Source organism: Falco cherrug, chromosome 13 (genome assembly GCF_023634085.1).
Source record: "Falco cherrug isolate bFalChe1 chromosome 13, bFalChe1.pri, whole genome shotgun sequence".
NCBI classification, from domain to species: Eukaryota; Metazoa; Chordata; class Aves; order Falconiformes; family Falconidae; genus Falco; species Falco cherrug.
The window spans coordinates 20,258,449-20,275,421 of record NC_073709.1 but is presented as its reverse complement, the minus strand read 5'-3'; the positions used below and the strand labels follow the sequence as shown (position 1 = coordinate 20,275,421).

At 43.8% G+C, this 16,973-nt stretch overlaps 1 protein-coding gene across 1 annotated transcript; it reads left to right on the top strand.

The window, feature by feature from the left end:
* The first annotated feature begins 768 nt into the window (after nt 1-768).
* SLC3A1 (solute carrier family 3 member 1) lies at nt 769-16,211 on the top strand. The gene is made up of 10 exons (XM_027801176.2): nt 769-1,249; nt 2,461-2,640; nt 3,650-3,804; nt 4,856-4,981; nt 8,225-8,344; nt 9,347-9,471; nt 10,786-10,984; nt 11,736-11,882; nt 14,328-14,444; nt 15,264-16,211. Exons 1-10 carry the CDS (start codon nt 826-828, stop codon nt 15,702-15,704), a joined length of 2,034 nt encoding a protein of 677 aa, XP_027656977.1. The 5' UTR covers nt 769-825; the 3' UTR covers nt 15,705-16,211.
* Nucleotides 16,212-16,973: the final 762 nt, after the last annotated feature.

Genomic DNA, 16,973 nt, shown 5'->3' with positions numbered 1-16,973 from the left:
TGTGCTGACTTTGGGCAAAGCTTTCTCCTGCCTAGAGCAGTAGACAGGGGGTAAAGAGGGAGAAGGGAGATGTCACTTCACCTTAAACAAGTTTAAAAAAAAAACCCAGCAGATATTTTAGTAGTGGCCAGTAGGTTTTTCCCTCTTGAGTCTTGCTTGTGCCTGGAGAGAGCTATCCTGTCCAGACCCAGGGACAGCTCTGGGTGTAGCAACCTGTCACATGCTGTGAATCACGGGATCGGTATGTGCCTTCCTACTGCTTAAGGTTGTGGGTGGGCTGGTTTAGGTTAGTTTGGAGAGTTTTGTTTCTCACAGCTTAGAAAAACAAAGCACAACCAGCCTTTGTATCTTTTCTTAGTTAGTTTTGGGCCAGAAGTTATCAACACCTCATTCCCTTGCTGCCCGTGTTAAATGGCTCATTAATGCTCAGACTGCTTCAGGCAGGGGAGCCCAGGACCGCACATTTACTAAACCTTTCAGTTGTTAAAGCCCCGAGATTTTCCCCTACAGTCAAAAGGAACACAAGTTTGGTATACTGGAGGGAGCAACAGCAAGCAACTGCTTGACTGGTACGAGCAATAAGCTCACTTAGCTGGAAGACTGCTCTTTCTAGTAGCGTCTTGTTATCTTGCTGAAGATGCCTATTTCGCAGAAGAGCAGGAGCACTTTGCCCTTCTTGTCTCTTTCTGAACTTTGACCAGTTGCTCAGGATTGATTATAAACCCAGATGCTAATTCTGCTGCTTCTTGTTTCACTGAACAAAGGTGTGTTGGCAACGCTTCCCTGCTGTGGACGGAGTTTCCAGGATAAGACCTGTGAAGTGAAATGGTCGAGGAGGAAACCAAGAGCTTGTCTATGGAGCTGAGTGAGAAGAGGGGTGTGGAGAACAACGGATTTGTTCAAAATGAGGCTCTTGATGACAAGGAGACAGATACCAGTAGCCAAGAAATGCCAAAAACCTGCACTGTTGATGTGGCCCCAGCAGCTGCAGAGGAGCCAGTGCTAAAGCCCTATGCGGGGATGCCAAAGGAAGTTCTGCTGAAGTTCTCCAGCCAAGCCCGCTACAGAGTCACCAGGGAGATTCTCTTCTGGCTTGTAATTGCTGCTGCCGTGGTGCTTGTGGGGGCTACAATTGCGATTATTGCGCTCTCTCCAAAGTGCCTTGACTGGTGGCAGGCTAGTCCAATTTATCAGATCTATCCTCGATCCTTCAAGGACAGCAACATGGACGGGAATGGGGATCTGAAAGGTGGGTGAATTTCCATTCCTTCCAGGTATTTGCAGAGCTGTGTGGCAGTTGTCTCTGTGTGTACGTGTGTATATACATATATATATATATATATATAAATCACCAATCACCATACTCTCCAAAGCCACCCTAATGGAGAAGGGAAGTTCCCTGACCAGTTATTAATGGCAACTCCCATTGTCCTGAAAAAAAAAAATAATCTAGGAGTCGCTTGCTCAAGTCGCTGGGTCTGAGGCTGGGGTTAGCACGGACGTTTGGAAGTGGGGCCGAGAGCAAGCAGCAGCAAGGCTGCTGGCAGAGTAAAGTTTCCACAAAACTGAGGTCACTCCAGAGGATGGGTGGTGCAGAGCACTTTGTCGTGTTAGGTTGGCTGCCTTTCCATAACGATAGTGAGGGAAAATAAAAATGACAAAGAGGAGAGGATGATGCGTTACTTTTTGTTCATGGTCCAGGTGTTTTTGAGCTCTGAGTGCGCTGAGGAGGGGTACCTGATACCGAGGCAATGCCACTTGCCAGCAGCTGAGCTGAGGCTAAGTTTCAGAAAGGGAAGGCTCAGCACCACAGGGACAATACATTTCTAAACCAGAAGCGCTAGTATTACGTACTCTACTGGCAAGTGACGAGAAGAAACTGTTTCTGTAGTTGCATGCCAGCAGTAACACGTCAGGAAGATGGGAAAGACTTGGCTTTAAAAATACTAGGGAAAATTGGAGTGTGTCCTTTACAGAAAACAGCAGAAAAAAAACCTGTAAGAGACTTTTCCTAGGGCCGGGAAACCCTGTCATTTTTGCATTAAAAATGTGCTTCCCCTTGGGTGGTCTGAGGATTAATTGATATCCCTTGAAATGGGAAAGCAATGCTGTTGCTGCATCCTAGCAAAACATAGGAGCATGTTTTTAGGAGTGATTGTTAGATTTATTAAACGAAACTGTAAATAGTTCTGTAATACAGAATAGAAATTCGTTTTAATCTGATTTTTTAAATTTCTGCTTTATCTTCCTTGTAAAAGTGGCTTCAAATGGTTTATGTGCTGTGATCTTATGCTGTCCCTGAAGAAACGTAGACTGCCCTGCTACCTGACATCGGTGAAAACGGGACGGTTGTGTATCAGAGGGACCTGTGTACTGTCTGACTGAAAGCCCATGGCAAACTTATTTCAACAAAAATATTTTGTCTTTCCTAAAGAGATGATACACTTTTCTTTTAAACAGGTATCCAAGAAAAACTGGACCATATTGCGTATTTGAATATAAAAACCATCTGGATCACCTCTTTCTACAAGTCTCCCTTAAAAGACCTTGGATATGGAGCTGAAGACTTCTATGATATTGATCCCATGTTTGGATCAATGAAAGATTTTGAGAATCTGCTTGCAGCCATTCATGACAGAGGTAAGCTGCAACTCCAAGCAAAATAACTCCGTTAAAAAGATGTTCGCTTATATTATACAGATGTACCTGGTAGTGCTAGGTTATGATCTGAGATTTCAGTATTTGAATCTGGCAACTCCCCCCCGGTGGCATGGAGCAGAAGCAGGTGGAGGTGCCGGTGAAGGGTACGTGTTAGCTCTGCCGTGACTGCCCTGCCCTGCCCTTGGGTCCGGGATAGCGCTGGGAGCAGGGTGGGGGGCGCGGGGAGCTGCAGGAGCCCTGTGGGGCGGCCGTATGTCCTCTGCAAGGCATGGTCCCCTCTGAGGATGGTCATGGGTGGCGGGCTGAGGTACCGGCTGTGCCCCCTGGTGTATACGGTGCGGGTGCCAATGGCCTGGGGGATCAAGGCAGAGTTGTTTCTGGCTGAATTTTGTGTCCGGCTGCTTTCTGAAGAAAGCAGGAAAACAGTTACAGGGCCGGGAGGGAACACACGCTTCCTTCCTGCGCCTGCATCCTCAGTTGGAGCCCGTATGCCTTAGACCAAATGCTTGCTCAAGCCTTTCCCCTAACAGTTGCCAGGCTGGGTAGGAAACGGTTTGCCGGTCCTGAAAATGTTTAGGATTTCTAAAAATGTCCAGGCTTTGGGAAGGGTGAGGGAGAATGTGTGTTCACTGATGCCAGACGGGCGAAGTGCCCTTCCCACCTGGGAGCTGGGAGGCAGATGTTGAAGTCAGCGTTAGTGGAAGTGGTTCCTAACAGCAGAGATCTGTTCTGATTTTTTCCCTCCCCTTTCGTTCCCTCCCCAGCAATGGGCTGGGGGGATCAGCACTAACAAGACACGCTGTAGCTACTTGCAGACTCCGCTTAGTCTGTGCTGGTAGTCTGGGGCTTTTTGTGGGTTTTTTGCCCCTCTCCTTTGCTAGACCTCTGGCATGGAAGAAGCCCAAACTCTTCTGATGCTGCATTAAGAAAAAATGTGAACTTTGTCTTAAACTTAACGTTTGGGGTTTTTTATGGTTTGATTTTTAAGGGCTTAAGTTGATAATGGATTTAATACCAAACCACACAAGTGACAAACACCGATGGTTTCAGCTGAGCCGCAATCGGACCGGGAAGTACACGGACTACTACATCTGGCGGGACTGCACGCAGGCTGCTGGAGCGGTCGCTCCTCCGAACAACTGGGTAAACACGGGAAGGGACACGTGCTAACCCCGGGCTGGCTGCAGACTGCCACATAGCAAAAGCCACCGTAACGGAACTGTCCCAGTGCACGCTGGGTTAGAAATGACTGTTGCGGGCTACAAACTGGTGTTACTAAACGAGCTAGTGCAGGTTAAGATTTAAACCACCTCGGGGTGGAGGAGGAGTTCCTAGGTCAAAGAAAATTTTAAAATTTACTTTTCTTTACCTCAGTGATAAATCTTCACTTGTTAAACACAAAAGGGGATAGCTGTGCACAGGTTGTTCACGTGTGCCGCCTTCTGTGTCTGGGCACTCCGCTCCTGAAACTTCATCTCCGCTCCTCTGAAATGATAACTGGTGGGGAGGGAAACAAAACAGCATGTCCTTGGCTTTTTTCTTTTTCTGGAAGGTGTTCAGGCCAGGTGTTACCTATTTCAAATATATTTATTTGAGATTTGAACTGATGGTGCATGATTAGGAACTTGTATATTCTAGAAACTCAAGGTGGAATTAATATTTTTTACCTACTAGTGAATTTTTTTCTCTAGACTTCAAGTCTTTAAGAGCTGTCTTAGCTTTTGGAATTTCTTATTACAGAGATTATGGTAAAGTTAACATTTTAACAGGCTGACTGGTGTTAGCGCTTCAAGGGAGAATACCAGATTGCAGAAAGCTTTCAGTTAACTAAAGCTATTTTTAATAAGTTTTAGGAAAAACAATCCCAAGAGAAATGTTCCCACCCATGCTTGCTCCTCTGGTCTGAATAATTCCCAGTGAAAGTCTACTTAAAAAAAAGAAAAAGAAAAAAACACCAAAAAAACAAACCCGGAACACTGAACAAGAAATACATGCGGCGAAGCACAACTAAAGGGAGAGCAACAAGTGGGAGGGAAATGTAAAACATAAGTACCAAAATTTACTCAAAATTTAGTCCACTGATCAAGCATTTTGTGCTTTATTACATGCTTGTAATGCACCACATCCTAAAGTATGCATAGGAGTAAATGTTTGTTAAATTAGTTCTGATTATTCCCTTCCCTTGTATGAGCAGGTCAGTGTCTTTGGAAATTCCAGTTGGCAGTTTGATGATGTGAGAAAGCAATGTTATTATCATCAGTTTGGGAAAGAACAGCCAGACTTAAATTTTCACAACCTTGCTGTCCAACAAGAAATCCATGTAAGTACGTAACCCGCTGCTGTGCCAATACCAAAACAGCTCTTTCTACACTTAATTTCCCTGATTGTTTGTGATACACAATTTACAATCTAGTTGGAAGCAATTCAAGGATTGCCACGTATGTAAACAATGGAAACAAAAAGGTGTCTAGACAAACATTAAGTTTATAAGCAAAATTCAAGCTTTACGCTGTACTGCTTCCAGCATTGGAGTTTCAAGTCTTTTTAATATAAAAGCAAACAAGCAACCGAAACAAAAACCCCAAATAAAATTGTCCTTGAGTGGAAGTACTGGCAGCGGGTGGTGTTGCAGTCCTCTGGTTTTAAGAAGGTATGACTATTGCTTTTTTTGCTGGCTTAAGTGTCACCTGCTCTCACAAGTGCCTGGCAAGACCTTGATGAAGTTTTGGAACAGGCTGGTGCACTTTAAAGTGAGCTCCCTTTCCGTTTCTGTTCCCACTAAAGGCTATCTTAAAATTGCTTTGATGCTTCAGGAGCACTCTGCTTTTCAGCCTAACTTTACTGGCAAACTATTTATGCTCTATGAATCAAACTTTCGGCTGAAATAGCTTTTCCCACCCTTGTTTATGCTTGTTTGTTTTACAGCTCTGACAACACCTCCCTTCAGCTTTTGTTAAGATAGATTAAATGGGGTGGGCTCTCAAGTCTTCCCTGAAGTGAGACTCTCCATCCCTTTGTTTAGCTGCTACTTGCTCCTCACAGCGCTTCCAGCCTCAGGTTTTTCTCAAATGCAGAATTAAACAAATTGAATGGAAAAGATATCTGAGCCAAATCTTGTACAATGGCACAGGTACTTCTCCACCTGTGTCCCAAGATTGCTGTTACTTGCTTTGAAGCTGGTGCTAGCACTCAAAACAATCCAACATGCCCGCTGTCTGGGAGCAGTTAACTGCTTTCATCCTTAGTCTCCATCAAGAGCCGAGGGTGAAAGTACTTGGTGCTTTGGGCTGTTGCATGAAGGACAATGATGAAGGGAAAGATTGACATCAAACATAGAGCTGCTCTTGCACTGAAGCCTGTTGCTGAAAGAGCTGAATCACTCAAGTGGAGAGAAGGTTTTATCTCTGTTGATAGAAGGGCTGTTAATTAGCCAGTCAAACCTGGAGACACACCTTGCTTTAGCAAAGAGATGTCTGCATTTTCGGGAAAGTGAGGTGATGCTGATTTGAATGGAGGAATGCCTGGGCTTGTGGATAAAGGGGAGATGGTGAGTTTCGATCTGTCTGCATCTCTGATGACTTTACAGGGGAGAGACAGTTGGACAGCTTCACAGAGAGAGTGCTTCACCAAGGCAAGGTGCTGGTACTCTGCTGAAACCTCATTCCTGTCTGCATCACGTCTCTTCCCAGCAGATGATGTGTAATTCATTAAAATACGGGGAAGTGGCCCTGAACATGGGGAGTCTGACAATTGCTGCTTTCTGCCCCCCCCCCCCCCCCCCCCCAAGTTATACCCCATCGAGTAGTACGGCTACTTCGTGTTTTGATTTAGTCCTTAAGTGTTCGCTACTTTGTACTGCTGAATTTTGGTGCATTTCTTTGGCAGAGCTTCACAGCTGCCCAGTTTTGCTGTGATGGTATCACTGTCTCTGCGGGGCTTCTCCCCTCACCCTGGGCACTGCATATGCACAAAGAAACAAAACATTTCTGGTGATACTTGTTAACTGAAGCGTGAAATGAGACTGCTCTCGAGACTGATCCTTGAAGAACTCCACTAGTAACCTCTCTGAGCCTTGATGCTTCCCTTAATGCTGTGTCTTGCCAGTGGCACCTTTTCTCCTAGCATTACGCCTACTTTTCAGTGGTCTTGGCTAGTTTTTTTTAATGGTACCTGAAACATTGCTGAAGCTCCAGCAGCAAATAGATGCTGCATTTCCTGTGCAGAGAAATAAAACTAGTTAGTGTGTCCCGGTAACACCAAACTTTGGTAAATGCTTAGGAACATTGTTACTTGCTCCAGCATGTTAAAGGATAATCTTTTTCTAGTATTTTAATTCAAAATCCTGTTTCAGATGGTTTGGAGGACCGAGCAGGAAGCAAACAGGCTCTTCTAGAGAAGGTCAGACCTTTGGTTTAGCCACAGGGCATGCAAGAGCAATGAAAGTTAGCAGCCAGCATGTTGCAGCTTTCTTACATAAATAAAAGTAGATCAGTCTCGGTGAGTGGTGCATCAGTGCTTGATGTTTGCATTGCTGGTACCTGGCCTTGTTTTTTGTGATGAGCACATGCATAAGCATGAATTTAATTTTTGGTGCATGCGGTATTGGTCAGACACTATATCGAGGGCTGCTGTTTTAAGAATGGCTCAACGAGAAAGTACAGCTCAGCAAGGAGGAGTCTTTATTTGCCAAACAAGAATCTCTAAAGCCTGAGTGTGGGCTGGTTCTACTCCAGCCGATTCAGGCAAATGTACTTCAGACATTTTTTAAAAAAGGCAATTGAATAGCTGTCTCGGAAAAAAAATAATTTTGTCCTCAGATGAAGAAAAGTATCTGGTGTAAAAGAACATTTGAAGAAACCGCTCCAGAGGGACTGAACTTTAGAGTTGTTTGTTAAAACTACAACAATTTAAACTGTAGTAATATAACAGCTACTGAAGTAGGATGTAATTTTGCTGGTAGTGACTAACCTCTGAATTTCATAGTGAAATTGCAAATCGATAGCAGTTAACTTGGATAATGATTTGTTCACGTTCCTGCAAATCAACAAATAAGCCTGAAAATAAGAAATTTCACGTCAGTCAAATAAGAGAGAACAAACATTTTAAGAGTTCTGTTGTATAAAAAGAAAATCAGTGGCCCAAGGTCTGTGCAGAACAACATATTCCCGCGTATTTGAGCCAATGTGTTCTCACCGTGTGCAGCCAGGTTGGGTGTTCACCAACAGCAGCACTTCGCAAGAGCCTGATTGTTTTGATAGATGGGATTAGAAACAGGTTTCAGCAAGGCATGCCCTGCCTTTGGTCTCGTGAATTACGAGAGAAGTTACAGACCAGTTTTTCTTTTTTTATCCTGGATGAAAGCTTAAGAGATGCTTTATATAGATCTTTGTTTGACCTTAGATTAATGTGATTCCCTTTAACTTCTAGTAAAATTTGAAGTAGAAGTCAAAAAATAAAATCTTACATATTAATACCTCCTAATAGGTTTACTTTTCTTTTTGAGCATATACTATTTTGAAAGGGGTGAGCTCACTTGGACTTTCCGATTTTTACCTTTGTCTAGGATATTATCAAATTTTGGCTCAGCAAAGGAATTGATGGATTTAGTTTCAGCGCTGTTAAATTTCTTTTAGAAGCAACGCATCTCCGAGATGAACCTCAAGTGAACAAGTCCCAGAATCCAGTAACGTATATTTTCTGTCTTTGCCCTTTCTTCCTTTATTTCCTGCTGGGGCAAGATAATGTATGTTTTTACTCTCTTGGATCTTAATTGTGGCGTTGGGAAGACCAGGTCAGCTGTGTCCCATGGCGGGCAGGTGGCTCCTGGGCTCTGCAGGAGCACACACACGAGGAAGGAGCCCGAGCGCTGGGGTGTAGGTCAGCGAGGTACCTGCAGGCAGGAGTGCTGTGGGTGGGTGAATTGTCCATACACACTTTGTTATTTCTGTTCTGACGCTGTTGCTCTGAATTTTCTGTTTAAAATAATTTGCTTTTCAATTTATATTCTAAAAAGACTGTAAGAGTTGATTGGTTGTCTTTGGGGAGCCCGCTACAGGAGGTAAGCTCAGAGCTCTTGCCTGCTTGGGGTTCTGTAGCAGCCATAGCACATATTTCTTTGACATTGCTAGTAGGAATTAGATTAAAACAAAACCAGCCTCGTACCGGCAGCATGTCACAGTGCGAGGTGGCCAGACACGTTCAGAAGCATGCACCCTGTTATTTATGCTATTTGCTTTTGTTGAGGTAGTGAACTTGGTGATGTTCCCAGATAGTGCCAGCACTAAGACACTGTTCCCCTGCGGTGCTGGGGATTGCATAAAACCGGTGAGCTCTGCAAGTATTGTTGCCTTTGTAAGTTCCCACAACAGCATTGTCCATCTTTCCAGCCCGGCGTGTGGCTGCAGCACCTGCTGTGCTCGCTGCTGCAGGTGGACTTGGCCGGGCAGTGCTGCCGGTAGACTCTCCCTCCTGAAATCCAAACTAATCAGCCCTCTGCTGTCATTATCCATAGTTTCCTAAGTGCAGTTCGGCTCTGTGCCGTTAGTGTTGGTATGCTTAACTCATTTCACTTAAAATTTATCTGGGCTGGTGCATTGTCTCATCAGGAAAGGATGGGAAGAATTTGGAGAGTTGTGAAATTAAAATATTGCTGAACTAATGGGAAATATTGTATCCTCCTTTTAAGGAGAGTATCACAGCCTATTCGCAGCTCTACCATGACTACACGACCACGCAGGTGGGTATGCATGATATCATCCGCAGCTTCCGTCAAACCATGAATCAGTTCAGCAGCGAACCTGGCCGATACAGGTAATTAGTATTACAGCTAGTGATTTTTTTCTCTAATATTTGTAACCCTCTTGCTAACAGTGAAATGGGGGTAGGGTGTGTTTAATAACATAATATGCAATAAAAAGTTTTCTTCCGCAAATGCAGACGGTGGTGCGTAGGCTATGCTATCTCTCCCCTAATGGACGAGGGAAAGGGGATGAAGTGGCCCCAGCAGCTGTGCTGTACCTGCAGGCTGTAGGCGAGCAAGCAGGGCGGGCAGCCGTGTGGATCACAGAGACACTGACGTTAACCAGCCCTGTGGCTGATTTATTGTATAGTATTAACAGCGCAGGGAACGTCAGACACATGGTCAGAGGTTGTTGAAATCACAGAATGGCTGAGTTGGGAAGGGACCCGAGGAGGTGATCTGGTCCCCCCCGGCCCTCATCAGTACCACCTAGAGCCGGTTGCTCAGGGGTTTGCCAGCCGGCTTTTGAGCATGGCCAAGAATGGAGACTCCACAACCTCCCCGGGAAACCTGTGGCTCAATCACCCTCACAGTGAAAAGGAGTTTCCTGATGTTCAGAGGGAACCTCCTGTGTCTCAGTTTGTGCCCGTTGCCCCTGGTCCTGGCACTGGGCACCGCTGAGAAGAACCTGGCTGTGTCGTTTTTGCACCCTCCCTTCATGTGTTTACATATGAGATGCCCCTGAGACTTCTCCAGACGCAGCAGTCCCACTTCTCTCAGCCTTTCCCCATAGGAGAGATGCTGCAGTCCCTTAACGGTCTTAGTGGCCTTTTGCTAGATCCTCTCCGGAATGTTCCATGTCTCTGTTGTACTGGGGAGCCCAGAACAGTACTCCAGGTGGACACAGTACTCTAGATGTGGCCTCACCAGTGCTGAGTGGAGGGGAAGGATCACCTTCCTTCATCAGCTGGCAACACAGCCAGCTTAACGCAGCCCAGGATGCCATTAGCCACCGTGGCTGCAAGGGCACATTGCTGGCTCTTCTTCAGCTTGGGGGACCCCCAGGTCCTTTTCTGTAAAGGAAAGTACAGAAATTGCTGGAATGACATGTGTGGATGTGGATTCAGAAAGATAACTTCAGTCAGATACTTACAACCTTGCATTGACTCTTGTAGACTTCTCTCCAGAAATTTCTGAGTGTTTCTCCTTGTCTGCTTTACAAAATATTGGTTTTTCTGTATTAATTGTTTTTGATGGGGACGAGGGAAGTGGATGTAATTCTTAATACTGTATTATTCTTTATGTGTGTCCAACACCATTCCTAGCTTCCTTCTGCTCTGTGCAAACCAAGAATGAGCCAAAAAAGGTATTTGTGTACTTTGTAGATTTATGGGTTCTGATGGTGATGGAAAGGAAGACATTGAAGCAACAATGATGTATTATGGAACAACTTTTATCCAAGAAGCAGATTTTCCCTTCAATTTCAACCTAATTAATATGAAAAATCTATCGGGCAACAGTATTTCTGAAGCTGTCAACTTGTGGATGAAGAACATGCCTGCAGGAAAGTGGCCAAACTGGGCGGTAAGGGTTCTAGGCCAACCTCATATAGGAAAGGCTTGTCCCTATAGGTGATAGTTCCTCTTACGATGACAGACCACCACACAGACGCCCCTCCCACCACCGATGTCAGTGGGATCAGCAGCAGCCTGAGCCCATGGCTGAGCTGCAGCAGATCTCTACGCAAAATTCTCAGCTGCTGTGGCCAGTTGTTGGCACCGGCCGGAAGAGTACTGATGATCATGTCTCTCCCTCAGTGTCTCCCATGTAGCACAGGGTGTTGGACTAAACCACCAGTGAGGATGGGCTTGGTACAATTATCTTTGGCCATAAACTGACTCATTGCAATGGATTCCGGAAACCTCCTAGGGCCGGGGAAGAACAGAGCAGGCAGCTGAGGGCAGTTAACTTAAAACCTTGCTGGTCTTTGCTAGGAAGCACATTTGGGATGTGCAAAAGATCTTTTCAAAACAAGTACCACCTTCACACAGCAGAGAAAATGTCAGAAATCTAAAGGGACTCTAACGTGGAGAGTTGTTATTTGTTATCTCTCGGCTCTTCTGCGTCGTCGCTGCTGGCAGGGCTTCTGTGTGCTAAATCATTCACGGCAGAAGTTTGTACTGGCACCAAGATAAAAAAGATAATTGCCCTTACAAGGCTGGAGGGAAAATACAAAAAATACCAAAACAGCTACTGCCTTGTTAAATTTCTTAATCAATTTCACATATGCATGGAATTTTATAAGATGTGTTTAAGAGAATGATATTTTGTTCAGGTTGGAAGCCCTAATGCTGCCCGGATTTCATCTCGGATTGGGAAGGAGTATGTCAATGTTATGAACATGCTGCTTTTAACCCTCCCTGGTACTCCTGTAACTTACTATGGCGAAGAAATAGGTATGGAGAACATTGCCTCAGAAAATGTAAGTGAAGAGTATAGAAACTCTGGTCTTGTTCTTGTTTAGTTCCAAGCAATAGAACTTTCAAAATTAGAACTTTTGTTCTGTTAACCAAACTCAGTCTTTCTCTTACTGTTGACATGGTTTTCTGTGTTCCCCATGGCAAAACCATCGGACGGCATGTGGAAATGGCCAGGCCAGAGACCAGAAACAAGACCTTGCTGTGTATCTAAACTGCTAGACTGCAGCCATGGTCCCTGATTTCTGTCCTCTGCCAAATCAGTCTTGCATGGTTTGCAGTGGTGTCGCTTTGCTTCGCTTCAGTAGAAAGGGCAGCAAGTGCCAACACTGGGCCTGGGCTGGTGGTTAGGAGAGGTGTGTGGCAGTCATCCGAGGCGAGGGGAACCGGGTCATTATCTCCTTCCTCCCACAGTGGTACCCTAATTGCTGTGTCAAAGTCCATTATTTCTTGGCTGCTATTTAAAGGAAAGCAGGGTTTAAGAGAAACCGTAGCCACAGTCACATCTCCTGCAGACCGCTTCCTCTGACTGTGCAAAGGCACATGCCTAAGCCACAGCCCTCCACAATGTGCCCAAGCTCTGAAGAAGGGATCTCCGGAAAGGAGTGGGTGTACAGACCAGTCCTGCTTGGCATTGCCTGGCGGCAAGCAGAAGTGGCTTTTGCTTGTCATGCAGGGGTTTTTGATCCGTCTTTTAGATCCCTTTCTATAAAGGATTTAGATACCCGAGCCTGGGAGCCAGGCGCCTAGCTCACTTGATCGTAGCTAGAAGTAACACACGACAGGATGTTTGTTAGATTACAGACATTTTCAGAAGTTTGTTCAGGGTTAAGGGATTAAACAAAGTGTGCGTTTTGCAGTGCTGACCTGTGTACCTTCAAAGCTTTCACGTTCAGCCCCCGTAATTTCTTGTCTCTTCTGTGATCACACCTGACTTCTGTTGTGTCTTGTTGTCCAAGACGTGTGGCCATGACTGGCAAAGATCCTGCCCAAAAGGGAACAGCTCAGCACTGCCTTTCATGACCATATTTGAGGACCGTGCACGGTCCTATGGCAGATGCTGGTTTCCCTGTGGAAAGCCTCTGTTAGGGAATGAGACAGCCTCTGATGATGTTACCGGTGGTGTTGGCTAGCTTTGTGTCAAGGGAAAGAGGTACTTAAAGCAGCACGGGATCATTGCCAGGTTTGGCTGATTCAGGTGTGAGGAAATGATTCTCCGATTTAAAAGGAAATCTCATTTCTTCTGAGAAACACCTAGGTCAAAATATCTCCTTCATTTTCATACCGCTGCTGATTACTGCTGACAGAATGATACTCTTCAGAGAAGTGGCTTGCCCTTGGCTCCTCAGGGTTTACTCTCTTTTAGTGGCTACCCTGCGGCTCACAGCTTTGTAACAATGCAAAGCCACTCTTCGCTCAATCTGGAGAGGAAGATTCCCTGATTAATGGGTGTCTTGGAAAGATGGAGAGTATTTGCTCAGGGTATAGTTTTTAGCCCCAGCATCTGAAATGCTTCAGGAGAAGCTAAGAGAGGTAAAGATGAAAGGGAGAGTTACCAGTGTTGAAAACTTAGAAATTTTTTTTCCCCCTGCTTTTCAGAGCATGCTAAAAGGAGAAACCCGTTACTTATAATGTCACAAAGCAAAGTGACAATTTCTTTTGTTGAGCTGCTATTCTGACAGATTGTATTGAAAGTGCCCTTTATATGAAAAACAGTTTTAATGGAAAACAAACACTCAAAGTACGTGCAAAATATTTTATGCCCTCTTATATCATTAAATTTAAGTGTCAGTTCTTTTGGCAGCTCTTCAATAACAATGAGGAAGCTTTTTCAGAATTCTTCTGAATTCTTCAAATGAGAACTTCAGACTCTACATTGACACTTTTTAATCAGCTAAAAGCTGGTTTTCAATAAAGTTTTTGCACTCGGAAATAATTTTATCTTTCTAACAGACAATCCTGTCCAAGTTGTACCTCTTGCAAATGTAAGCTTGAAGAGTTTTAAGGTGAAAAGTGTGATGGTTATAAAAGAACAGACACTGAATAGCGTTCACTAGTTGTTTACTGTTATTTTAACAGCATCTCTTCTTAGGACTCATTACCTCATCTATCCACTCACTGCATGTCTAGATATTTATCAGAATTTCCTAGCTGTCACTAGTAAACTTGTATCCAGCCATCTGTTGCAAATGGAAACAACTCCAACAAAGTCATCTGGGAATTCTGTGTTTTACCCAGTGATGCCATACCCATGAGACCATCCAGTCTGTTTCAGGAACTGTCTTGATTCTTACTTTCTCTTTAGATTTGGAGCAGGATTACAGCCTCCTTACTAAGTTTTAACTTAAACCAAAGAAAGCAGTACTGGAATGATGATCGTTTGGAAGACGTGAGAACACGTTGTTCAAGGGATAACTTTTTAATATACTAGTCACCACTTAATTTTCTAGGCGACCTTTCCAGAGAAATCCCCTATGCAGTGGGATGGCAGAGTTAATGCTGGTTTTACTGAAGGCAACAGTAGCTGGTTACCCCTCCACTCTGACTACCACAGTGTAAATGTTGAGGTAGGTATCTCTATGTGTGACAAACTAATAGTCTAAAAATATTTTAATATGTCTATTTTGCTCTAACTTCTTAGTGGGAATTGGCAGTAAGAACAAACTCAAGGGAAGAAAAAGCACTGAATCCTCGTAAATTTTATTAGAAAAGGAAATCCTTGCACCAGCAAGAAGCCTACTTTCATCTATATTCATTTCAGCAGCACAACTGCAATTATGATGTAGATGTAGCAATTTGGCTCTTCAACATCCTTTTAATCTTTTTAACATTAAATTGAGGTCTGACTTTTTTTTCTTCATTTCAATTAGTATAGAAAACACTGGCCCTGTAACAAGGACTTAACACAGAACATCTCTAACATAAGTAGAACAGTGAATCACAAATTTTGCTGATCTACAGTACTGTCCAGAACTGAAGACAGAAAGAAATAAATCTAAGATATGAAAAATATAAAACACAAAGCAAGCCCTGTGACTTCAGTAGATGAGACTCAATGAAAAAAATTCTGTATCAAGCTTTGAATGGTTGTGGCTTTTTCCTGAATATATGGTTCCATAAGGACATTGTGGGAGGAAGAAATAGCATTAGCGCTGGGGAAATTGTCATGCCTAATAACCTCTGTCTCTGCCACTCCACAAATGCCAAGGAAGTACAGGAGAAAAAGCAGTTTTTCAGTGGAATTTGCAGACAAATTTGAAGAGAGATAATTGTCAAAACAGAATTCTAATAGATGTTGTCTTAGCAGACTGTGTGGGCGTGAGAGATAAGAAGTGTTTTCTGCATTCATTGCAAAGAAATGACGGTGTTAATGCTGACTGTTGCAGATCCAGATGACCTGGTCCAACTCAACCCTGAATCTGTATAAAGAGCTAACTTCACTTCGCAACAACGAGCTCCCCATTCATCGGGGGTGGATGTGCTATATCTGGAATGACAGTAATGTTTTTGTGTATGTGAGGGAATTGGATGGGTTAGACAGAGTGTTTATGATGGTTCTCAATTTTGGGCAGCAATCAACAATAGACCTGAAAGCCATAGTTCCTAACCTTCCATCTGAAGCTGTTATAAGACTAAGTACTAATTTTAGCAATGTTGGTAAAGCTATCAATACCGAACTAATTAAAACTGAAACGGGAGAAGGCCTGGTCCTCGAATATAAAACAGCAAAGCCTGTTCATACTATGGAAGCTTTTGAGGGAAATTGTTTTGTGGCAGAAAAAGCTTGTTATTCCAGTGCTTTCAATTTACTCTATGTGAACTGTTAAGTGCAGGAGTAGAACCCAACCAAGCTTTTGTGTTAATTTAGAAAGCGTTGCTTTCAGGGAAATGCTAACAATTGTCAGTTTTCTTTGGCTTTTAAAACTTTGTGTACAAAATAAACATTCTGAAAAATAAAACAGATACCCAATTGTCTCGCACCTATATTGGCAATGTAAGTATATATATGCTGCCCCTTAGGGTCTTTGGAGAAGAAAAGTAAACCTGTCCTAAGAAACTTGTTTTAAGTGTGTGGATTTTTGTGAGGAAAGAGAACAGTTGCTTCCTGGGTGCTGCCCCTTACAGTTGCTCGTCATTAAGAGCTCCTGTGGAGTAGAAAGCCTGTAGCAGTTCGTAGTAGCTTTTTAAAAGTCTGTAGATTTGTGAAACTTATTCTGAAGGGTGGCCTTATATTTTTTAAAACAGCAAGCAAGCAAGCAAGACTAGTATGTAAAGCTGTGATGGCTCACCTCTTTTCTCAACTCTAACAAGTATGATTACCCTCAGAGTTAATAAAGAAAAGAACAAAATATAGCAAATACGTCTGGCTCCGATGCTAGGAATGCATTTCCAATTGATTCTGCCCCTACTGAGTCAGAATACATTTGCATTCTATTCTTTCTTTTTCTACCATAAGGTTGAGGGTGAGGTGTGCATACATCAGTTCAGAGTAAGAACTACATCATACCTCTTCACATTTTGGTTTGCATTTGGTGCATCTACAGTGGCTTATGTGACACACAGGCAGGATAAGCATTTAACTTGGTAGCATCTGTTTTGGACCTGGGGGTATTGTGGGGAACTCTGTTTCAGTTTGAAGACCTTATAGACACACAGGGTATTTTCTACCAACTGCTTGTACCAGTTACTGGCCCTAGGTGCGTTCACCATGCATCTGTCTTAATAAGCAATGTGTAGCAGGTTCATGCCTTGCTCACAGGTCAGCTAAGCTCTGAATCAGGCTGCTGTAGTAGGGCCATTCTTTTTGTTTTATCCTCTGGAAAGACTGGCATCTCCTTCTGGGGCATTTGTCTTGTCTTCCAGAGGGACTCCAGCACCTCCTCTTTAAGATTACCATGCAGTTAAGGTAATAATTGCAATATTTTGAATCTACTCAGATGAAAGAGTGCAGCTAAAATTCCTATTCTTGAGACTCCATTTCTTCTTTGCAGGTTGTTCAATCCCACCATATGATCAGTGGCTACTCTGTAACTAGGAAAAGCAATAGTCATCAGCACCTATGTATGGGAATTGGTTTTAGAAGAACCTAGTGAGAC